Consider the following 24,393-nt stretch of genomic DNA (forward strand, 5'->3'; position numbering starts at 1 on the left):
TTTATTGCCCAGGAGATCTCTTGCGTGTTATGAACATAATTTTCCCGTCTGATCATCATTTTGTCATTGCCATTCTTCCAGTGAAGACGTCGTTATGAGGGCAGATTTAGACATCAAAGAAATAAATTAAATCACAAACTATTGTTTTACTCTTCGGAAGAACATGTTCGGTCGAGTGATAAGAAAAAGAAACGAAACCTCTCCTGGAGATGGCCTTTAAAGTTAACGGAAATTCTTGCCACTCAGTAAGCAAAACTTTTAAATGCTTGATTCTAAATTTGGAAGTGGAAAGTAAGCGATTACTATATCTCTCAGTTACTACGCATGCTGTGATTGGTCAATTTTAATAGCGGACCGTATTCTGCTGTATACAGCTTGTACACGGCCCACTAAAATTTAACGTTGTTTTTGTTGCCAAATTGTTTCGCGATTTATCGAAAAGTGTTCTTAACTTTTCGAGCAGTGAAAGTTTAACACGTTCTGCCACTTTAAATTGTATATTGCACGTAATGGCTTGTTGACTTTTTTTTTACCTTCTATGATCACAAGATCGTCTCGTGACGTCGAGCTACACCTGTGCCCGAAATCAATGCATACGGATGACCTTAATTGGATTTTTCATCAATCAGAATCAGATCAGAATGCAGTGGTTCTGGAAGAGAATGGAGCCGAGATACAAGTACCACTGAATTACGCTCAATAGAATAACCAAATGTCGAACTACAACTAAGTTCAACACGAATAAAGCGCGGCGTTTGAATCAACTGTCGAACTAGTCACACTAAAGTCAAACCATAGTTAATAGAGGGGAATGGTTATGAAGCCGAATTACGTCAACCAAAACGTTTCTATTGGTTAGTGCCTCAGTCAATAGTAAAAACTATTGTGTTTTGTGCACGGTCAAGACCAAAAAAAAAAAAAAACGAACAAAAACATACAACAAAGAACTTTGTCGGCTTTCATAACCATTCCCGTGTATTAACTATGTTCAAACTTATACCATTAAGTTCGACACGACGATGCGTGGAAGTTTGACCCGGGCCAAATGTTAACAGTACAACAATTTGAAATTACAAGAGGAAAAAAAATCCCACTTCAAATCCTGTTTGGATAATTTTTATTCTGATATGTATTTCAGGTAATTCTATATTTTCTATTAATTATTTGCCTCACCGTTGTTCTATTTCATCGCATTTTCATTGCTCACAAGTTCTTTGAACTTCATTATTACAAATTTGTACCATTCGACGTACAAAACTTTGGAACTTTCATTTACTATAAAATTAGATAACAATTCTTCCGGTACAACTCGAGCACAGTTCACCCAACTACGGGTGCAGCGACCTCGAAAATTCCGGAGGATATTTGTATAAAAACTAGCCCTTCTAAAAAGCTCGCTCTTCCAGTAGACCAAAAGGTAGATCCCGGAGTCGCATTCGGTAAATTATCGTAAATATTCGGACTATTCCCGAAGAGATTCCGACTCATGTTCTCCAAACACGTATGTGACGAGCGTTCCAAACGCTGTTACGGCAGCTACGTCGTCATCGCGCTTAGCAAGAATCTGCTACTCTACATTCCACTTCAAGTCATTTTTTCCTTTCTTTTGGAATAAGAGGTTTATCTCCGGCTGAATCCATAGCTTTCAAATAAGATGCTGGTCGGGGCGACATGCGAGCGTTTTGTAAATCAGGCCTGTGAAGAGCATTAGAGTCTAAAGTGCTTCCGCGAGACTGATCCTTTACCGGTTTCGGATATTTTAGGGGCAGTGATTTCGATGAGGACGATTTTTCTAAACGTCTCCTAGTCTCGGCGACTCCCGGGGCAACTCGGCTGCCATTCGTTAAACCGGGATTTTCCGAAGACCCCCGAAGAGTATTGGAATTGTCCTGCTCGTCACCACGTAAAAGAGAATTTGGCTTTCCATTAAAAGATTTCCTGTTGTTTGTTGTCGGAGCTTCTCGTTGTAATGTCTTGGGTTCGAGCGTCGTTCTCGTCGCTGATGTCGGTTCAGCGGCGGTTATCGCTGGCTCGAATACACTGGAAGCCGAATACTCACTTCCGGTTTCTTCGTCTCTGCCCGAGTTGCGATCATCCAAGTCAATTTCAACGTAAAACTTGGAGCTTTCTTCGGACGGTTTTTTCTTTCGGAAACTTTTCAACAGCTTGTTGCTCGGTTTGGAACGCTGAGCGCTCAAGTCTGGCGAGGAGAACTTCTGTAAAATTTCAGAACCCGTGGTCAAAGAGATTCCTTGTTTGCCAAGCTCCGCTTGATCAGGCAGAGACCTACGTCGATCACCCTTATCCTGCACTGGTTGGCGGTATTGGAAGAGACTGTCATGAACATTTGGAGATTTTTTACTGAACGAGCTTGTTAATTCTGTTGTGTAGAGGTAAGAACTAGTTCTATCACGTGGTAGTTCCAGTAAAGAGACGTCAAAAGAATCAACTCCTTTTCCTGTCGAGAAAGAAATAAAAAGCCTTGGTTTGATAGCTGAAAAAAAATCCTAAATTATTCTCGAACTTCTTTGCAGAATGTAAGTAACAAGTAATGATCAGAAATTCTAAACCCAACTTCGACTTCACCTCATTTGAATAACGACTGATCGAGCAACCAAGAGAGCGAGTGCATTTTGCACCTTTATCACCATAACTCGCTTTTGTGCATTCACACAATTCTCGAGTTAAAAACGAAGCCTTCATATAGTCGAAAAGACAACTAATTCTCCCAAAACAATTGTATAAATTTCTTTTCGAGGTTCCTTATTTCTTAAACTTGAAGTAAATCGCCAAATAATAGCTTAGCGACGTAGGAAAACATCAAAAGGACAAAACTAATCCAAACAGGATCAAGGATGGTAAAGATTGGCAAGGATATAGATGGATTTTGAACGACAAATTAGAAAAAAATCTGGCTTATGTTTCCAAGATACTCCATCCCTGGCCTAAACAGGAGATGTTTCAATTTTAAAAGAACGACTTGCGCGCTTCGTAGATCATCGGAGAATTATTATTATTATTATTATTTTACAATAAAATGAAATAGTGCAAATTGTTGTTCTAGGACAGAAAAGTCAAAACTTCACAAACCTTTCATTATATCCTCTTCTGTCTTGGATAACTCTTCAAATAGATGTTCTTTGTCTGCAAGCTCAGCCTGTTGGAAATATAAGTATAGGTAATCGTATGCATATGAATGCGAGTGTAATTAAGAATTTACAGTGCAAGTGAAAATTCTCTCAAAAGGCTCGTGCAATCTGAAAGAATTTTCAAATAACACAAGAAGTTAATTGCTCTAGCTTTCATACGATTACTCATTTTTTATATGACTGAGAAAATCACGAAAGCGCGCGCGTTAATTTGCACTGCGTTGCAAATTAAACATTAACGATAAATTGGGACTGCTCTCAGCCAATCAAGTAATTACAAAGATTGAGGTCCTAACAACAAGCAAACAATGAAGTTTTTACCTGAAGCAGCTTTAACCTGGTGTTCAACTTCATTTTTCGAAGCGCGTCGACAAACACTACGACAAGTCTGGACAGATAAATTAAACGAAACAAGAAATCAGTGATTGCATGTCTTGATTAACACATATATTGAATCAATGGCACGGTAGGTAAAGATTTCACCAATCTAGTGGACTGCCGGCGGTACACTCTCCGTTTTCTGTTACATGAATGAACTTATCCCTCCATGGACGACATGCAGGTTCTCTCAATAATATCATAAGTGACAAATTACTCCTTAATTTTGGTGCAAAATTTCAGCGTTAATTTGTGAAATTACGAAATTGCCATGGTAATATTTGACGCGAAATTTCTCAATACAATAAACAAGTCAAACACCCACGATTGTGTAAGTGTAATCAAATAGCATACTAGTGAAATTATTTCCCAATTTTACTCGCCACCATTTGATTACTAGGCTGCGAGCTGCCTCTCTTTTCTTCGAAAACTGTGGGGAAGAAGGCAAAACAGAAAAGCGTGCGAGCGTGACTCTTCCGACGCCCGCGCTACTAGTGCCGCTCGTACGTCACGCTCACAGCCACGCTCGCACGCTTACTTGTTTTGCGTTACTTGTTTTGTCTTCCCCACGTTTTTGAGGCAAAGAGAGACTGCTCGCGGTCTATTTGAGTACCAGTACTAATTTTTGTCAACTTTTTCGTCACGAGGAAATTCCTCGAGGACCAGATTTCGAATATCAAAGTACGGCACCTGTACCACCGAATAAGAATCGGAAGTGTAGTAGCTCTCATAAGCTTGTAATTCTATTTGTCGTCATAGTGTATAGCTGTTATTGTTTTAGGGCCAGGTGCATTGTTTCTGTTGTTTGTTCTACTGTTCTCTCAAAGGGTAGCGAGCCATTCATGTGAGACCTCACGACAGCTGCTACATGACCCATAAGAATAATAACTTTCGTTCTTCTGACAGTTTCAGACCCATTGTCGAAATCTCAATTCTCCTTACACATTTCCATACATCTCATTTATTTTTAGTTCTGAGAATTTAGTAAAACATCAAAGCAATATCCTCTAGTTGATGATTATTTTTATTCTCATCAGCTATCTGCTTGGGAGTGTATTAATATTGCACGGAGAAGTTGTTAGTCGATCTACCTGACCGCTACAGAAGCCTCATGAATCCTCGTGACCACCGATTTATGATCCTCCCCTTCCACGTTCGTGCCGTCAACCTCCAGAATAATATCTCCTGCGAGTAACAATTACATGACTTAACAGAACAAAACAAAGAGAAACTCGAGAAATGAAAACCCATCCAAGGAAAATAACGTTAAAAAACGAGAAGAGTGGGTCGCAACACTACCGCCCGACCCCCGATCCCCGACCCCAAGAACCTTCTCCCTCTCTACCTCTAAATATTCCATGTTTCCTTCAAACAAGCTTCACCTCGCTCCGACTCTCTCTATGTTGCCGTTATCCTACTCCCATCTTTCTCCAGTTTTCCCCAGTCATGTTTCCCCCAGCCTCCCCTTACTCCAGCTGCCCCCATCATTCTGTGCCCTCAAGTCAAAAGTTCTCCTTCTCAGACCTCCGACTTCCGCATTCCCATTTTGCGAGCTACAAAATACCAAGTGAAGAAAATATAGAAAACGGAGGGGGGAGGGGGAGGAGGTCATAACAGTATTTGGGATAAACAAGGTGTTACAACTGGAGGGGGAGGGATAGCTGGAATAAGAGCGCACCTGGCTAAAGGGAAGATGACAATGTTGGAATGTTGAATTCAAGGATGTTATAGGCTTGAAGAGCGAAGCTTTTAGGTATCACACGAGTGGAGGACTTACCTGGCCTTAGTCCTGCCATGTAGCCAGGCCCGTCTTCCTCTACGCTTAGAACAAAAGTCATGTACTCCACCTGACCTTCCTGTTGAACGATCCCATAGGTCTGCAACAAACAAACATAGGTCCGCAATTCGTACACAAGTTCAATCATAAAATCTGATTGCTCTCCTCATATCTCTTGAAATAAAATCCATCAAGATTTGCCCCTAAGAAGCTAATTTTCTGAAAAGTTCAAAACATGCAGGTTGTAATTTACAGATCTTGTTTGCCTGAGGTACAATAATTTTTGATCTGTTTTCGAGAAGCAAAGTTAACCTGTCATGAGCAAACGACAAATTATCGGATTGTAACGAAGGACGGAATAAGAGAGTGTCAAAAGAGAAATAAGGGAAAACAGACCAACATTCATCTGCGACATAATATTTTACGGTCGTGAAAGAATTTTTGGACGACTTTTTGAATGGAACCCCACCTTACGGCCACCCCGTTATTACGGCCACTTTTTTTCTGGCCCGAACAAAAGCTCAGTCAGTCATTTTCTTACTTGAAGTAACCCTTTCTTACGGCCACCCCGTTAATATGGCCAGATTTGTGTGGTCCGTTGGTGTCCGGATTAACGGGGTTCTACTGTAAAAACATATCATCTTTACCAGCTTGAATTCTCAGCATTTTGGCAATCGAGTTTTCAGTTTCATTCATCGATAATTGCCTGACACACCAAAACTGTGCTACTTACAAACCGATGAAATGTGTGCCGAAGAAACGTCTCAAACTCAAAAGCTTTTACTGCGCCTTTCGATAACATACGGACTCTAAAATTCAAAGCTCAACCAACAAATGCGTTTTCCGCTACCGTCAATCAAATGTTCGGTGGCTCCCCCCAGCTTCCGACTACTGTCGAGCACTGTTTCCTTGTCTGAACTGTGCTCAACGATTTGATTACCGCGCGCTCGGCAGTAGTCGGAAGCTGGGAGGAGCCGCCGCCGAACATTTGATTGACGGTAGCGGAAAACGGATTTGTCGGTTGAGCTTTGAATTTTAGAGTCCGCATGTTCATGAAAGGCGCAGTAAGTTAAATATTATAATTCCTCAAGATTGTTGTCATTTCGTTACCTGCAGGGTGAAACCGAATCCGGCTGCTTGGTCTTTACTTAATTGAAGTGTTCGGCGTTGATTAATGGGCGGTGCGTTCTCTGTTGAGCTATGCAAATCAACAAAACACAGAGAAAAATATGATAAATGAGAAATAAACGTTCGTATGTCTACTCCCCACCCTTCCCTTCCCATCCATCAAGGTTCATTCCACGATGTTCTCCCCAATGTATAACTATTCTTTTCAGTTATGCACAATGCACGTGATGTTCACGTGGAATTGTTAGACTAACCTCCAGTCTCCTAGCGTCTCTATTGTGGTGCACGTGTTCGAGCGAATTATCGGTGGTTTCTCGAGAGGTGACGAGTAGTCTCGAAGAATCTCGTCCTTCGTGGACTTGCGAGGGACAAAATTTTGAACCCTGTGATTAAAAAGAGGCCACTTAGTAAAAAACACACCAAGTAAAAAACAGCTGAATTTCTATAGAACGCTACATTGAAATGATCAGTTCTCCTGGTATTCTGGCGTTTGCAAAGCGCGATGGTCTTGCGAAATATTCTAGCCAATCAGAGTTAAGAGAACGCAGTTATGACAAATCAGCTACAAATCCACGCTTTACTTTTCCCGCGCTTTTCTCAGACTACAGGGCGCGACTCTTTCTTACACTTTCTCTGCAACAGTGACTGTCAGTATTAAGGCAAGCAAACTATGTTATCATCTAAGCAAGTACATGTAAGTGGGCGCGACTTTAATTTTTGCCCTCTCGGGGCTTTAAGGAATGAAATTCAATTTACAAACCCTGTTCTCAAGCTGATTCCCGCTCTTATCGTTGGCGCGAATGCAGAGTGCGGCCGAATACCTGCAGCAACAAACAAAACAACCACAAAACTTCATAATCCGCTGCAAGTGAAATGAGCTCAGTGACGGTATATATGGGTTATTGACCAAGTGTGAGGTCAAGATGGCTGGATGTTGGCCAAATTCTTTTTTCGCGTGTTTATGGACCGAGACGGAGACGAGGTCCATAAACACGCAAAAAAAGAACGAGGCCAATATCCAGTCATCTTGACCGAACGAGCTTGGTCAATGAAGGATTTACTACATCGCTTTCGCGGAAATTTTTCTTGCGAGACACAGCGGGTAGTCCCGAGCGGGCAAGATAGCTCCATCTTGCCCGCTCGGATAGCCAATCACAGCACAGGATTTGATTCATCTTTCCCGCTCACGGAGCTGGCCATATAATAATTTGAGTTGTTTTGGCCACGTAAAAATTTCTTTTAATTGAAGGAAACCTCAAAATGACATAAGTAAGATGGAAAAACACCAAATAGATAATAATAATAATCCATAACGGAACAAGGATGGTTCAGGATGGAGAAGATTGACACGGATTACAAACGACGATTAGAAATTCATTTACCACTTATAACGTTGAGAAATCGTAATTGTAGATTTTGACTGTTGATAGTGATAAGAACAAAGAAGGGAATAACATTTTGCAAGAACTATTAACACAAGGCTGACTTTTTTTAATACCCTGTTCTGTTCCCTCTCCTTCGAACTGCGCGAATTCAGCGTCCAACCGCCTGAAAAAGATTTCCAGTAGTAAAACAAACATTATTCAATTAGAGCGGTTTTCATTTGAGTGTCGAAAAGTAAATGGTTTTGCACTTTCTACGCCACACGATTGGCCTAAAAAACTCGCGCCACTTTTTCATCCAATGAGAAGTACAACCAAAACCAATTATGACGCGTTCGCATGCATTTTCCCGCGCTTTGCGTCAGCTACCTGTAATTACTTCGAGTTTTGATGTATTGTCTGTGTCCTTTGTAATTGCCTAAAGTAATTACTTTGGTTTTGGTTTTACGACACTCAATTGAAAACCACTCTGTATCACAAGTTGCGTCACAGAAATATAACTTAAACCATCTCGAACGCTATCGTTCAAAGTTGTTATACGATTTATTGCGACGACAAGGCCATCATAGAGTCATCATGAGGCAGGCTCACGAAAATCTTGTCGCAACTTTTGGTTTCCGTTTTCATGGTTGAAGTTCAGTTAACTTTTCACCACCCCATGATAACACGACTCTGCGTTAAAATGTGTAAATACCGGTCAAAATCACCAATTATTACATCACTTTTAACTACACTAATTTGCCAAAAATCTGTCCTTTTGTAATATAAAAATTGCCGTCAACTTACCTTCGCGTTAATTTTGTAGGATGACCTAAAAAGAAAAGATTAACAACTGTCAAAGAAGCTTGTTAAAGGATGGCGCACCATCAGTGAAAAATGTAGAGAGAAGTTTTTAAAACCGGGGTTAGACCTAATTTACAGGTCCCATTTTATTTCAGAATGTAATTTAGGTCCAAAAAACGTCGTTGAAATAGATTAAAATCAGCGTAGTCCTCGAACAAATCGTGAAGCAAAGCACGTTTCTTCTATGGTGTATTACAACGTAGTAAAATGAAGTCATAACAACGAGATTGTTTAGGGCTTGAATAACAATTGGCACAACATCGTTAAATGCATAAGCCTGGAAGGAAAAGAACTCAAACGCCGACGAATAATTCTACCGGAGCTTGTTTGTTCTTTGCTTGCCTGAAAACTTATAAAAGAGCTTACAGAAAGAAGCCAAAACTTTGTCTACCAGAAAATCGGAAGTAAGCGATACACCACCAGAAAAAAAAAAAAGACCACAAAACCAAAAAATAAGAATTACCATTATCGTCATCGCCTTCATCTTCTGTGGATGAAATATAAAAGAAATTTAATTATCAATATGGACAGACGTAACATTATTTCCTAGCACAAAAAATTTAGTTCGAGACACTCCTCTCCTGTCTCTCAGGGGTTTCATTAGCGCTTTCAGCAGGAGGGAAACTGGTTTTCACTGGCGGGCACAACTATTTGAACTGGGCTCCTTTATATACAAAAAACGTTCCTCTAGATGGTCAAGCCAGGTGAGCAAAATCATCCTTACAGCCGGTCAATTTGCCCCGGTGCCGGGCCCTTAATGAAACCCCGGCCTCATCAAAAGAAGTGACCCCTTGGACCTCGTCTTCTTTACAAAAGGGACCTTCGCATTGACCCAGAGAAATATTAAATTCAGGTAGACAATTGTCAGGAAAAGACAGGAGCCCTGTACAAGCGAGCACAATTAGCTATGGCGAACATGGAACAGGATTACAACATGGTGAAGTTTGAAAACGCGAGACTTTTAGTAAACAATGTTGACTACAGCAGAACAAAAGCAGCTAATTTCTTCTCACCTGAACTAGATGAACCCACAATTAGGCTAATTCCTCGCTGCCGTAACTTCTTTGTTATCAAAAAAGCGTAATTTGGTTGCTGCCCGCCAAGTGATTCACTGTCTGAAAATTGAAGGTGAGAATAAATTTAATAACTTCCTATTGCATTTAATTAGGTCCTTCATGTGGTATCCGTAATTATGCTCTGTGAGGTGCGGTTCTAACTTTAAAGTCTGTGGATGAAACCCTAGTGTGACCAACAAAATTAACTATTGAGCAGTACTTTCACGTGGTACCGTTTATTATGCTGTACAAGGTAGTTCTAACTTTTAAATCTGTGTATGAGACCCTAGTGTGTGACCATTCAAATGAAAGCTATTAAGCAGTCCTTTGCTGTAGTACTGTTCAAGCCGTAAAAGATCGCTAGAAATTTTCTTAACTTAACATCAACCTACCAGCATCTAGTTTTGAATGCTTCTTCTTGACTCGCATTTTCACCGGTTCTTGTTCAAAGTTCTCGAATTCCACAGTTTCATGAGGCGGAACTTCGTCATTAACCGTAACCATTCTATCATCCTCTGACTCGCTTCCTATGTAAGTCTCTGGTATGTCATCGTCCATTAGAATAGCTTCTCTATGACTTCTGAAATTCAGTTCGTTTCTCCCTCCATCATTCCTCTGTCTAAGAGCAACTTCAGGATAATTTTCACTCTCCTCAGGTCTTGCATTCTCATTACTTACTGTATTCTCCACATCGAGATCTTCTAACGATCCCCCTAAGGAACACGACAAGGAAAGGGAGGGGGAGGTTGATCGCGACGTCACGGGCGACGAGGGAGGGGAGGGAATGCAAAATTGTTCCCAGACGTCCTGCTCACTTAGATTTTCACTCGCTATCGATCGTCGTAAAGAACTTCGTTCATTCGGAAGTAAATCCCGCTCGTTTTTATGGGGAGAATACGGGGACAGCGGGGGTGTGGGAAGAGGGGATAATTGTGGGGTATCCCCAGGGGAAGCTACGGGTGTTCCGTCTTCGAATTTGAGTTTTGAAGCAGCAAGATTGCTTAACTCCACGAGTAAACTGTTGGGAACACTTCCGATTAGAATATCATTATCCGTACGGCTTTCATCTTCCGTTGTATCAAGCGATGAAATACTCCCAACTTCAGAGGAGGATCCTGAATGCTGTCCGTTTGTGAGTCTCGTCGATGTTTTTCTCGGACGCTCAACGTAGCATCTCCAGCGATTGTTTGAAAATTGTCCAAGTATTGTTAGTTCAGTTCCTTTAGGGATTAGTGTCCGAGGGTAACCGGGAACGAGACAGTAGTCTTTGTTCGTTGTTGACTGGAACTCACACCGTCTCACCACTAAAATAAAATTGAAACGGAAAAGAAACCAGTTAGTTATAGGTCAGTGCCTTAGACAAGACACTTAACTCTCACAGTGCCTCTCTCTACCCAGCTGTATAACTGAGTACTGCCGAATTTAATGCTAGAATTAGGGGGGGGGGGGGGGGAGAGGGGTGTAACCTACGGGGTAACCCTGCGATTGACTAGCACCCCACCAAGGGGGAGTAGAAATACTTCTAGTCGCATAATGGTACATAGAACCAGAGATAAACGCTGGCCTGATGGGCCACTTGGCTCCTATGCAGGCTTTACCTTTTTACCTTTGCCACACCCAGAAAGGCGCAAAAAAAAAAAAAATAAAGACTTTTCGAACCTTACTGGCCCGAGAGGTGACTAGGGTATTAGCCACTCCCCCCCTGGACCCCCTGGATGGGATGCAAGTCCTTCAGAAGTTAGCCTAAGATCTTGAAGTCTCAGTTACTTACAGTTCGCATCCTTTGTGCCTAAGAACGCTTCCTCCTCCATCTCCAACTGTTGAACGAGGTCTTGCATGTCTTGCAGTCGTTTCTAAGATGAAAAGTTCGAAAACGTTTTAAACATTTCTCGACAGGCTGTTATTAAACACTTAATGATTGGCCCTAGGGGAAACAGTGAGTTCTGCTCCCCGAGAGTGGGGAGGGGAAACAAAACTCACTGTTTCCCTTGAGGCCAGTCATTAAGTGTTTCGTTGTACCTCCCGACTCAAAAATAGAGAAAACTGTACGAAAAAATGATTTGCTTGACGCCGGCTGGCACACAAAATTGTGGCGGTTTCAAGGTGCACGACCTGATCACGTGCGAGTCCAAAGTTCAAGTTGTTTTTTCCCCAGGGAGTTTGTGAGCTTTGACCTATGACACGTTGATACGTTCTTCTCCAATCGGATAACGTATTTGAATTGGGGGGGGGGGGGGGGGAGGGGGGCGGGTGTAACAAAGCACGTTATGTATCAAAACGATTGAAACACGGACAAAAGTGAAAATGGAAAGCTCACATTTTCAAAGTTTTATTCGGGATTTCACTGGAATGTCTTCTTTCCGAAACGAAGTTGCTTTCTATAATTTCTCAGTAAAGTTGATCGAGTTCTTAATCCATAAATTGAAAGATTAATCCCTGCATTTTCAAAATTTCGCTTTTTTGAAAACTTCCACGGCCAGAAAAACAGTTACAGTGAGATTGAAGACAGCCTACAAACCTTTAAGATATCCACATGAGGATTTTCAGCATTTTGTTTGGTGATCTCGTAAGCTTCTTCTACATCACCTAAAAAACGAAAACTACTATTTGACGCCACGCATTTACATTTATCATTGATCACAAACAAAGTAAATTCCCAGTTTCAAAACAACAACAACAACAACAACAACAACAACAAAAAACAGGACACTAACTGACAGAGAACTAATTTGCAGTAAAATTGTTATTTCTCTTGTTTTAAGGATCATGTACATGTGCCTTCAATTGAAAAACTTCACAAACATCGCTCATTTGTTGTTGCCATAATTTAAACCTCGCACTTGCGTCCACTGCAGGTGATTTTGTATACGAATTATGCCCCACTCATTCCCATAACACACACTCACTACCCTACCCCTCCAGTTATCATCTGCACTGCAGGTAGATAATTAATACTTTACCTTCCATTCCGGAGTCAATATCATCTTTATCAAGGTACCTCCTGAAACGAAAAGCAAAGACAATTATGCATCCAGATTTCCCAAGCGTCTATGCAATAAAGAATGCTTTTCTTTTTAAGATCGACTGGCTTTTTTTCTTTATCTAAATAACTTACTGTTTGGGAGCAATGTGTAGTCTTCGTTGCTCCATAGAAAGCAACTTCGCTTCTTTTAATCTTTTCTCTGAAAAGAGATTGTGACACAAAAAAACATACTTGGTTAACCGCACACAGACGTTGCCCTGGCTGCTGTGTTGCGTTACTTTGACTGTCACACAACGCCAAGGAAACTAGATAAAAGTAACGTCCCTGATTACAAGACCTACATTCTCAAGGGTAAAGCAATGGTGGCAAAATAGCTGTAGACAGGCCGTAATGGCCACAATACGGCGACATGACATGTACATGAGGTGGACCCCATCAAACTTCGTGAAAATATGCAACTTATGTATTTGCTTACTGACAAAACAGAATGTACATTTTAAGGCATCTCTTTTACTAGTGGTCACCAAAGTTTCTGTAGCCTTTCTTGGTTAAACGCTCGACCTTGAAGTTACCCACTGAGAAAGTAGATTCTGCTAACAAGGAGCTTCTAGAGCAAAGAACCTAAGATGGTGCCATTAAAGATATAAAATGTGGATGCATAACACCTGCTCAAATTTATAAGTGCCCAGTCAGTAACATTGCTACGAGTTAGTTTATTAGATTAATTTTATCACAGTAATTTCAAATGGCATGTTAATGTAAAACACATTCTGGTTAGAGATATTCATGTTAAGCAAATTAACAACCGATTTAGAAGGTTAAGGGTGCAAACTTTGCTAGTTTAACTAAATTCGAAAGACTGAATCTGCAAACTCTTTTGATTGACAACAAAACTCAACACTAGTAGATGACATTTTTGTTAACAGCGTGTTAACAAAATTAAAAATTAATTGCAAGATCCTTATTACTCTGACAAAAGCAACTTACTTAGTGAAAAGCCCTTCAAATAGGTTAGCGCAGAAGTTAGAGCCGAAACAACTACAAACAAAAATGAACAATCAGAGAATTAAATTTACTCAAAATTGTTTAAAAATCATTATTCATTCTGTTTAAATGAAGCTCTTGTCTTAAAAACAAATTAATGTACTGTAGTAAAAAGTGTTAAGTAACAATAATATTATTGATTGTTCTGCAACTCAGAGTCAACGACAATAATCAGTTATGATAACTGTTATTTTATTTAAATGAATTCTGACATAGGACCTCTACCTGTAATTTAAAGAGTTAAAGTTGTCATAAAGCATTTACAAGAGGTTCAATACAGCATTTACAAGTAAATGACATACTGTACAAAGTTATCTTGAAATGCATGTATTAATATGACAATAATAATGCAATTTTGCTACAGAAAGCACGTAAGGCACAGCATATGAGTACATACTTAACTCGACAGAATACAGTAAGATGGCTGGGTGGGAAAATATGTAAAAAGGGCTTGATGCCATGGGGTAAGACCAGGCTCGATTTGGTTTGAAAGTTATTAACCAAATGCTTTAGTTTGTGAATATACAGTATCACACTGCACGCATGTTAACTAAGGCCTTATGCATCCGATGGCATGATGAGGACTGATGGTGATGATGATGCATGTCGTCATTCCCAATTAAGACTCTCTACCCAGATCTCTTAATTAAGGGTGCAGTTCTGTTTTAAAATGGAGATTGCACAAGATATAGAATTAAGTACCAACACTGAAAAGGGTCTGCTTTATACATGCAAGGCTTAAAAAATAATTGGAATTTGAGCTTGCCCATTAGACAACTCACTCTCAAATTTTGGTTGCCCAGGATAAGCCCATGCCTGTTTTTGACTTAATTGGCAAATGACTTTTCTGGGCCTCTGTCCATCCGTCATGCAGGTGGACATGAAAAGTCACTTGCTCCAAAGGAAAATCTACTTGTCACAATTGGAAGGCACTTTTTGTGGGCTCTGTGCATGAATGTAAAAAATTGCTACCTTCAATGACACTAATGTGGTAACTTAAGCAGTGCACTTTTTCACATTATTCAAGATACAAATATACCTGTTGCAGATTCATTCTGTGTTGGCAGTCATCCATCCAGGCAGGGTTAAAAGAGAGAATACAGAAGGAAATTTACATCAGCAGCAACAATGATTTTTATAACATGCATATAATTTATAGGAATGAAATAAAAGGATCAAAATTAAATGTACAGTGAAGCATAAAATTTTATCGTAATATATGAATATCTCTGTTTGCAAGCCTATGCTAACAAAGAACTATCAAACTATCAAACCATCAATGAATAAGGCAAGGAAGCCCAGGAAAGCCAATAAGGCTTATAAATGTAGATAAACATGCCCTATGCACACATTGCAGACCTATGAGGCTGGATGCAATGCTTACTTAGATGTACCTGCGGTTTGTCGGCCTTGTCAACACCCTCTTCAATTTTACTAATCCTGTTGATCAACCAATAAATAAATATTAAACCTTACAATAAATTTGTTTTGAACAGCTCAAGGTGCAATCTGACAAAAATATTAATTGTTCATAAATATTATTTTATAAACTACATGAAACAGGAGTTTGCAACAGTAATCAAAATTATGCAAAAGTTGAGGCACCCCATCTTTTGTATAGCTGCTGATTACATGTACTTTTTAAGTTCCAACATCAAATGGTAGAGAAGAAAAAGTTTTTATCTTAGGATGGACTCAACCCAGTCACAACAGCTACTGACTATAAAAACATACCATCGATACATGCTGCCTACAGAGGGGGCCTGAAACAGGTAAGATGGTGAATTTGTTCCTCGGCTAGCAAAGGAAACTCTGAATACATGTTTTCTGTTCACACTGAATCTTGTTTTCCGAGACTTGTACGGCTAGAGAGAAGACAAAATAATCATATGTAACTGCAATAAAATAAACTGACTGCAAATTGGGCAAGGAAAAAGGGGTCGGCAGAGTCTGTGTTTTGGATTCTGAACCTTGATCACTTACATACACTGTACTGTATACTACTATAATGTCAACTGACAAATGATTTTTTTAAAATTAATTTACAAACTTAAATTATGTACATGTACTTGTAGCCTCACCTCAGATCCAGGTTCCACAATTGATACTTCTGTGCCTTTTTTTAAGATGATGAAAGCTTCTTTCTTTTCATTCTAAATTTCAGCAGATAAATAACATCATCATCAAGCCCCAAAGGCTGCTAATTCTGAAAGTAAAGGGTCATTATTTTTGGAAGTTTACAGTATAAAGTACAGCACAAGTGGTGTCCACCTACAGACTTCTGCTTGTGGCACCTCCCTGATGTTGGAAGGTACCCACTTGCAAGAGACGTGGCAGGCATGTAGTCTATCCTCTTACAAGTGGTACTGTGGTACACGTAGGTGTCATGTCCTTTACGTGCTTATGGAGGTGGGATGGTGGGAAAGGACTGTCTAATTGTCTTTAAATAGCTGTTCTGTTAAATACTTAACTTGTATCAGGTGTGTGCTTGCTTTTAATTTATGAAATTAGCATACCTCATTTGTAGGTCCAACGAGACTTGAAGGGGGTAGATGTTCACCTGAATTTCCAGGTAGAGACAAGTCCTGTTGAAAGAGCAAGTAATGGTAGTCAGACCAGAATTAGACAGTACTCCAAGTTGTGACCATTTTGTGCCTTTTGTGCTGCACTGGTCACCAATTTGGTGTCAGACTAACTGCTGTACAAAAGACAAGTTATTCATCAACAAGGTTTGTTTAGTATAATCATTATAGGCCAAACAATTCAACCACAATTTTTGTATGCTTGTCTCTTTTTTGTCTCTGTTTCTTTTTACTTATATTGACTTTCCTGAATAGCAATTAAGACTGTTTAAAAACAACAACAATCAGTTACAAACAAAAGTGACATGAAGTGTCCTGCACTTTGTCCCAGTGGAGAACATTTTTATTACAGAAAGAGGTCACCAAAAGGTGATCTCTTCCGAAAAATTTGAGCTTGGAGCCCTGTTAAGGTTTATTCAGAAAGGCTTACAGATTTAGGACAGGAAATGCAGACAAAGCAATAGAGAGGCATTCCACTACATTATCTTACCCTGTAGAGTCTGAGTGTTGACCCACACAAGTCAACCCAATATGTTTGCCACACGTTGTCCTAGCAAATTAAAGTTACAAATGAGTCAGACATGTTACAGCGAGTACACTCAAACATTGAACATTTGACATTTTTTTGTACATTTTTTTAGTACTCATAGACTGAATGAGGGCTCAATCTTCATATTAGCAAGAGTATTAAGCATTTATACACTGTAAAAAAAGGCTTATTAATCTACATGAAGAACATTTTTTTCTATAGTCACCAAAAAAAATTACCAAAAATATTAATTGCTCACAGTTCAAGTGATTTTCAAGAACACAATCCAATACTGCCAGAGTAAATTGAGTCTGGCATCTTCTTAATAGAGGGTTTTAACGAAAAGACAATGTAATTATTATTACCAATGGACAATAAATTTATTTTTTTTTCTTTTGAGGAGGCATCTGCTTGATAGAGGTAACCCCTGAATAGGGTTCATTAAAAGGGCAAGTAAGAGATGAAGACTCAAATAACATTTTGGGGGCAGGGATGTTGGCTGTTAGAATCCAACTGTACAGCACTTTACACAAGTAGTGAATTCGAATGTGTCACCGGAAACATTTAAGCCATGAATTTCTACTCTCACCTTTATTTTCTTCAGATCATTCAAGCACATGCAGTTCAGGTATCCCCACTGAAACCAAAAATTCCAACAATTCATTTCAAGTCTAAATAAAAAAAACTGAATGCTCATACAACTGTATGAGTACTACACATTCTGCCACTAGATGGATTTGTTCTTGGTAGTCCCTTGTTCAACTCCTCACACATGCAAATCTAGGATAAATGGTGGCCGACATCCGAAATCAATGAGCAATGAACATGAATGTTTCTAGTGTGTCCTGGGTAGGCGTTTAGTCAGATAACAAAAAATGCTTCATTTTCAAATATTGCCTTATAAATTGTTCATTTGAGCAGGCCCTATAGCACATTTTAGATAGCCACTTTTCAAATTCTGGCTTTAAAAGTCTGGTCCTGGAGTGATGCTCCTTTAGGAAATATTTTGGATTCTAACTCCCTAAAATCCCCTTTCCTGGGTTTCTGAGTCATTCTGAAAAATCTGAGACTAATTTCTATTTCACTGTAAGCATAAGTTTAAGAGCACTTTTTCTGTGGTTATATAGCCTCGTCTAAACACGAGGGGGGTTGGGAGAATTCTAGATGATTCTAGAGAAGTCTTGAATTCTCCCAATCCCCTGAGTGTTTAGATGAAGCTATGTACCAAAGACAAAGTACTCTATTGCTTTTATAAAATATTTCCCAAAAATACAAGCGAATCTAAAACGTCACAACACTGTTTCATACTCTCATCTAAACACACCTATCGACCAATGAGAGCACACATAGTATATCTGATTCAGTTATTTTATAGAACAGTAGAAACCAGTATGGTTTCGCTCATGCTCAGTCATGCTTAGCATGGTAAATAGCCAGCTGGTTGTCCTCTAGCCAGTTCAAATTTTTAGCCATATTTTTTTATCTAATATTTATCATTTGATACATTTTTCTTCCTTTTGGCCAAGAGCCCACCATGTGACCTGCAAATAAATGCCTACAAAAAATGGTCCACTCATGCATGGTACCCTTTTAAATGTGTTTTGCTGAAAAAAAAAAAATTCTGCTCATGTATAATTATAACCATGCACTTGTATGAAAAATGGCAGATCACTTCCCTGATTTGTCAGAGAGTGATTTAAATATGAAAACAAACTTGGTGATCATCAAATGATGAAACAATTATTGAACTCAGGTATCGCAAAATATACTGATTTGTCAGTGTCTTGCAGATTAATTATTTCCATCAGCCTTCAGCTTTGGCAAATGACTGATTGAAACTGCTTACCACTGACAGATCAGGATATTTTCCTCAACATTGTCCAATAACTGTTAAGTATTTACTTGATCTGTCTAAAAACAGAGTAAAAACTAACTCATTTATAGTAGCAAAAGTACATGTTAAGTTGGGGGGGGGGGGGGGGATGCAGTGGTGTACACACATTTATTAACTTATTTTACACCCAGGGCCCCTTTCTCAAAAGTCCCGGTAAATTCACAGACCCGAAGCTATATTTTAAGATCAAAATCTAAGGAATAGTAGTGTGGGTTTTTGCTCAAAAACCAGTCTTTTCAAAATAGTTCTTCTTAATCATTTTATTACTTTCAGTTTCATATCTGGTGTCATCTTGACACCATTATCAAGTGAAGAATGCACAAATGATTTAAATATGAAAACAAACTTGGTGATCATCGAATGATGAAACAATTATTGAACTCAGGTATCGCAAAATATACTGATTTGTCAGTGTCTCGCAGATTAATTATTTCCATCAGCCTTCAGCTTTGGCAAATAACTGATTGAAACCGCTTACCACTGACAGATCAGGATATTTTGCTCAACACCGTCCAATAACTGTTAAGTATTTGCTTGATCTGTTTGAGTGGCATGGGTGCCTGGACACAAGCTAGCTCATTGTGGCTCAAAGCTTTTTGTAAGTACACGGAACCCTTAATAATCGGTCACTATCTGTGCATTTTTTTTAAATAACAGAAAAGCTGTACCGTACTTACATGGATACAGGAGAAGTCTATGGATTCAATGGAACCTGACAAGCCTGAAGTCTAAAAACAGAGTAAAAACTAAATCATTTATAGAAGCAAAAGTACATGTTAAGTCGGGGGGGATGCAGTGGTGTACACACATTTATTAACTTATTTTACACCCAGGGCCCCTTTCTCAAAAGTCCTGGTAAATTCACGATCAAAATCTAAGGAATAGTAGTGTGGGTTTTTGCTCAAAAACCAGTCTTTTCAAAATAGTTCTTCTTATTCATTTTATTACTTTCAGTTTCATATCTGGTGTCATCTTGACACCATTATCAAGTGAAGAATGCAAAGAAAAGATAATTTATTCTAAAAGTAAAGGCGTGAATTGATTGGATTGGATCGACACTGAACAGTTATTTTTATTTCTATTTTTAGTCTCAATTAGTTTATTCTTTTTCACACCTTTACTTTTGGTATAAATTATCTGTTCAATTGAGTTCTTCACTTGATAATGGTGCCAAGATGATACCAAAATGTAGTTCAGTTTTCTCGCTTCTTTTTATAGTCAACTGTATTTCCAAATTTAACCATATTTATTTAGTTTCATATACATCTATAGCTATTTTGTTCTGATAACCTTGAAGTCTTGAACTAATTTTAACACCAGTCAACTAAACAATATCTCTAAGACTAGTAAAGGCCATATCAAGGGTTCATAACCTCTTTTGGGAACAATTCAAGGTCGACTTTACAAGGACTATCAATGTTCTAAATACAGACTTTTTTCAATGAGTCATTACTTAGAACTTTGTGCTATTAGAAGGACCATTTGGGAACATACCATGTTTAAGTAGATTTTTATTTAAAACTTTCATGCAATTGCCTATGTCTTGAACTTTCAAGAACTTTCAGGAACTTTCAACCATGTCAGGCAAGGAGTAGCAGATTATTTGATTTCAAAAATTTCTCAAGATTTTCACCACATATAAGACATAACTGCTTGAAAAAAATATGGCACCATCAATCATCAGGAATTTTGTTATTTCCAATAGCGGTATAACAGAAGTCTTACTACAACAATTAGATAAATAGACTACATATAGCACAACACGTTATGAAATAATAGCAATAATATGCAAATTCCTTAAATGCCGATACTAAAAGTCTCAGTGCAGGTTGTCATATTAGCAATATTGATAGCAAAATTTGACATAAAAAATTGAGTAGAGGGGCCTGTAATCATTAGCTGTTTACGTGTAGCAAAATTATACTACCACAAATCTTAAAGTTAACATTTCATGTACAGTTAACTACTTTAAAAACATTTAATATTTCAAAGGCGATTAACATTGATTATGTCAAACATGGTTTACCCAGGTAGATATGGTGCTGTGATTTAAAACGCTTAAAATTATCGCTTGTATGCGACTTCAAATAGATCATTCTATGAGCTTACATCCCAAACAAATACTGATATTAATACACTTACATGAAATGGTCGACAATATTTGATTTATAATTCGATCTTATACCAATGTTTACTATAGCAAACCGTGTTTCGTCGCAAACGTAAAATATAAACAAAGATGTGAAAAATCAGGCCCACAATAAACATTATTAAAACATGACACAACGAACAATGGGTTTGGAAAGGACGCTTCGTTGAACAATAGAACAGAAGGTACAGTCTAAAGTTCCTCACTAATTAGTTCTTATCGATTGAATTGACTCCCGACATGGAGTATATATGGTTGCAACACGAAAGCTCTCTTAATATTGTCTTCCTCAAATATATATAATTAAATTTGAGCTTTCTACACGAAATAAACCATTTTCCTGCCAACAAGAAGCTCCTAGACAAAACTTTCAATTGGGGATTGTAATTTCAGTGCGCAAGATGCTAAATACGCGTTGATGTACCAAAACCTAAAACTAACTTAAGACTATGAAAAACAAAGCTTATCAAGGTACAGTTTTATCACATCAAAATTACATGGAAACGTATTTTAAACATGGGTAACTATAACAAGATAGCAATAAACACACTACGACTTTCATCTGGTTCAAAAAGTACAACAAACTTGGCACTCATCGTACATCTTCACGCGGCGTTATGCGGCGCGTTTTCAACCAGATGAATTTTTCATGTAAATTCGCACTACAAACAAATGTCTGAATCCAAGGAAGGACAACAGGGAACGTTCAAGACTTAATCCAGAGACATAAACATAAATCGGTAGCAATAAGTTGCTGTGAAAGGAAACGATTGACAATTTACCTCATTTTCTGATGAAGTTGGACATTCTTCCGCTGTTTCAGCCATGTTTACGAACATCATATGATAATTTATGCAAAGGTCATTCCATATATGGGCTCCGCCTTTCGTTCATCCGCTTCCGTTTCAGCGAGGTTCAACTTCCGGTTGTCATCGTAATTTACAGAAGTATAGACAATATTTAATCAGACCCTATAAAAGGCAAATAATGGCTAGCCTTTATTGTAATCAAAAAGCCAGGCTGTAAATTAAAAAAGTGACAAAACATTTTTACATGATTGGAAAAACAACCCCCTTTTTAGAACCAGTCGTTTTACGGCCGCTGGGAGATTGGAAACTAGTCAGCTGAGTCAGCTGGCCGTTCAGCTGAGCACCCAAACAAATATGGAGGGAGAATGAAAATTCTCCACAGGTAAGAAGGTAAGATTGATCCTTCACTCAGTTCTGGAGTAACAAGATAAATTCTTTCCATAAATGTATCTTAAGCAAGAAATAACGGTATGAAATTTTTAAGAGCATTTTACCCCAGAGAAATTGAAGTTTGCCTGACTTTTAAAATGCTTCTGTTTCATAGCACTAGAAAACGACGCTTAGTGTTATATCAGTGAGTGTTTATGGATTACAAGAAACGAAAAATGTGACTTGGCCCTGGTCTTCGACTTCCTTGCGAACGGAAGTGGGAGTTTTTCCGCTTGCTGTCTCACCGGCTTTAACGATTTATACGATACGTCCTGGCGGACCCGTGTTGACCTAGCACATTGGTAGAAATGTTACAAGTTTGAGTTACCCAGGTCACGTTTTCTTTGACATAATCCGCTATATAATATCCCCATGACTGCCATTTACAAAATTATAATTCTTACAATTGCAAATTACAAAGCGTTGTTCGGATCACCAAACAACGCTTGAATTTTTAAAATTAAGAAGCATTTCTTGAGTGCTTTGTAAACAGACATAATACATGTAAAATGTAATATTACTGATCCATTCAGCATAGTAACGCTAACCGGAACAAAAAGTAAATAATAGTAATGATAAAAAAAAAATGTTTCGTTTTGAGGAACACGAAACGAAACTATGGAAAGGAAGGGGTGTATTTAAAACACGGAATCACGAAATTACGAAATGGTACTATGGTTAGCCTAGATTCGACTAAATAGCGCTCCAGTTAGCCTAAATAGAGCTCCCGGTTAGCCTGAATAGCGCTCCCGTTTAGCCTAAGTAGCGCTCCGGTTAGCCTAAATAGCACTCCGGTTAGCCTAAATAGCGCTCCAGTTAGCCTAAATATCACTGACTTGAAGGTGGTTAGCTTTCAAAAATTGTATGGGTTTAACGTGTCCCACATAGTTAAGTGCCATCTCTTCATTTCTCCATGTCGTGTTTTAAACACGCCCGAGAGGAAGAGCTGATCATGGCTTTGTTGTTCCCCGTCCTGGGTTATAAAGATCAGAATGACGCAGATTTAAAAATTGTTCCTCTCCAGTTAATAATCACTGATTCATGTCTGTGATATGTCTGATATTTCAAGTCTTATCGCTTCGAGTTAGTTGTCGTAGTAATTTAGCTTATCTGAGTGTTCTAAACAGTAAGTAAGGGATTGATAAGCAGATCATCTATTAAAATGACAAGCATAGCAAGCCGCCGTGATTTTCCGCGTGATGACCGGTGAACAGAAAACGAGTTTTCAACTTTCTATTCTTGGAAGTTGGTAAAACAACAAGACGAGTGTAAAAGGGGAAAGATCAGTGATATTGATTTAAAAGCGCGAAGAATTAGAATGTTCTGCTCAGAAATTGAGCCAAAAGTTGTTGAATTTGTATAAGTTCATTAAATGTATTTTGTATGTGCATGCTTGCAGAACATGTGAAGCATTTGAACAGACTTACCTCGCTCATATACCGAAGTCCACAGTGAGACTGAGGAGTTAGCTGAGTTTAAAGGTTAGTGCCTTCAGTTGCGGTTGGATTCAATTACGAAAGAACAAATTCTTGTAGACTTAAAAGGAGTTTTGGTTTAAGACAGACGCATCAAGTTATCAATCAATTTTTTACATCTCGCGTGAGCTTCTTTCCCGTGGGGGGATGGGGGTGGGGTGTGACACCATTCTACCTCTCTCGGTAGAGAGAAACGTTGCCTACCCTGCGGGACAGAGATTCTCTTCTCTGTCTCTCGTCTTCCACCGAGCAGAAAGAGAAAGAATCTCTGTCTCGCAGAGTAAACGTTGCCTGACGACCCATTAAACTGCTGTAACGGAGCGTCACCCCATGTTAGAATTGAAATTCATATAATAATAAATCGGTTGGATTATGTTAAAAGGATTTAACCAGAACAAAACATACCACGGGAAGAGTGTCATAACAGGGTGAAACAGAGATCCCCTCTCAGAGCTGAATGACCGAAAACCTAACTCCACCCTACAGGATATGTTCTTAATCTAGAGGGGCTTTCGCTGAAAGATATACGATATCTCTTAGCTACAACGCAGTTTTACTAAGCGTGTTAGCGTGTTAGATGTCTTGTGAAGAGTGGTGAAAACCGTGAATAGTATATGCAGGTACGAAAAATCGAGATTATACATATTTACTCTGATCTTGCACTTTGTACTTCCGTTCGCGCTTTTTCCTTCACTCATCAGTGCATTTCAACTTTAGCCGGATATCGTTGTTGTTTGGGAGCAGAGTCAAGCCCTCTCATTGGCTAGAGGTACTTCTTTTGCTAGTA

The 24,393-nt window shown here is 38.9% G+C and overlaps 1 protein-coding gene across 2 annotated transcripts; it reads right to left on the reverse strand.

Moving 5' to 3' along the window:
• Positions 1–1,100: 1,100 nt before the first annotated feature.
• Positions 1,101–23,676, reverse strand: LOC110049492 (uncharacterized). 2 transcript variants are annotated; one of them, XM_089296580.1, is made up of 28 exons: positions 23,559–23,676; positions 21,676–21,864; positions 19,422–19,472; positions 17,440–17,487; positions 16,812–16,871; positions 16,256–16,324; positions 15,821–15,892; positions 15,474–15,604; positions 15,134–15,179; positions 14,779–14,794; positions 13,683–13,733; positions 12,828–12,894; positions 12,673–12,713; positions 12,231–12,298; positions 11,484–11,565; positions 10,105–11,016; positions 9,671–9,772; positions 9,121–9,144; positions 8,601–8,625; positions 7,931–7,980; positions 7,193–7,253; positions 6,687–6,815; positions 6,415–6,502; positions 5,305–5,404; positions 4,619–4,712; positions 3,471–3,537; positions 3,091–3,157; positions 1,101–2,458 (listed from the first exon to the last, which is right to left on the reverse strand). In XM_089296580.1, exons 2-28 carry the CDS (start codon positions 21,733–21,735, stop codon positions 1,590–1,592), a joined length of 3,450 nt encoding a protein of 1,149 aa, XP_089152706.1. In that variant the 5' UTR covers positions 21,736–21,864; positions 23,559–23,676; the 3' UTR covers positions 1,101–1,589. The 2 variants fall into 2 exon arrangements, with proteins under 2 accessions (XP_089152706.1, XP_020610945.2); XM_020755286.2 differs by lacking the exon at positions 13,683–13,733 and having other exon boundaries at positions 23,559–23,675.
• Positions 23,677–24,393: the final 717 nt, after the last annotated feature.

The sequence above is a fragment of the Orbicella faveolata genome, unplaced genomic scaffold (genome assembly GCF_042242905.1).
Source record: "Orbicella faveolata isolate gen_17 unplaced genomic scaffold, um_ofav_v1 contig_27, whole genome shotgun sequence".
NCBI lineage: Eukaryota > Metazoa > Cnidaria > Anthozoa > Scleractinia > Merulinidae > Orbicella > Orbicella faveolata.

Excerpts from the sequence above, each read along its gene's own strand:
- LOC110049492 (XM_089296580.1), bottom strand. The coding sequence starts at position 21,735 with ATGATGTTCGTAAACATGGCTGAAACAGCGGAAGAATGTCCAACTTCA. Across the intron at positions 19,473-21,675 it reads CAACTTCATCAGAAAATGAG|ACTTCAGGCTTGTCAGGTTC; the intron begins GTAAATTGTCAA and ends CTCTGTTTTTAG. Across the intron at positions 9,145-9,670 it reads TGTGGGTTCATCTAGTTCAG|AAGATGAAGGCGATGACGAT; the intron begins GTGAGAAGAAAT and ends TTTCATCCACAG.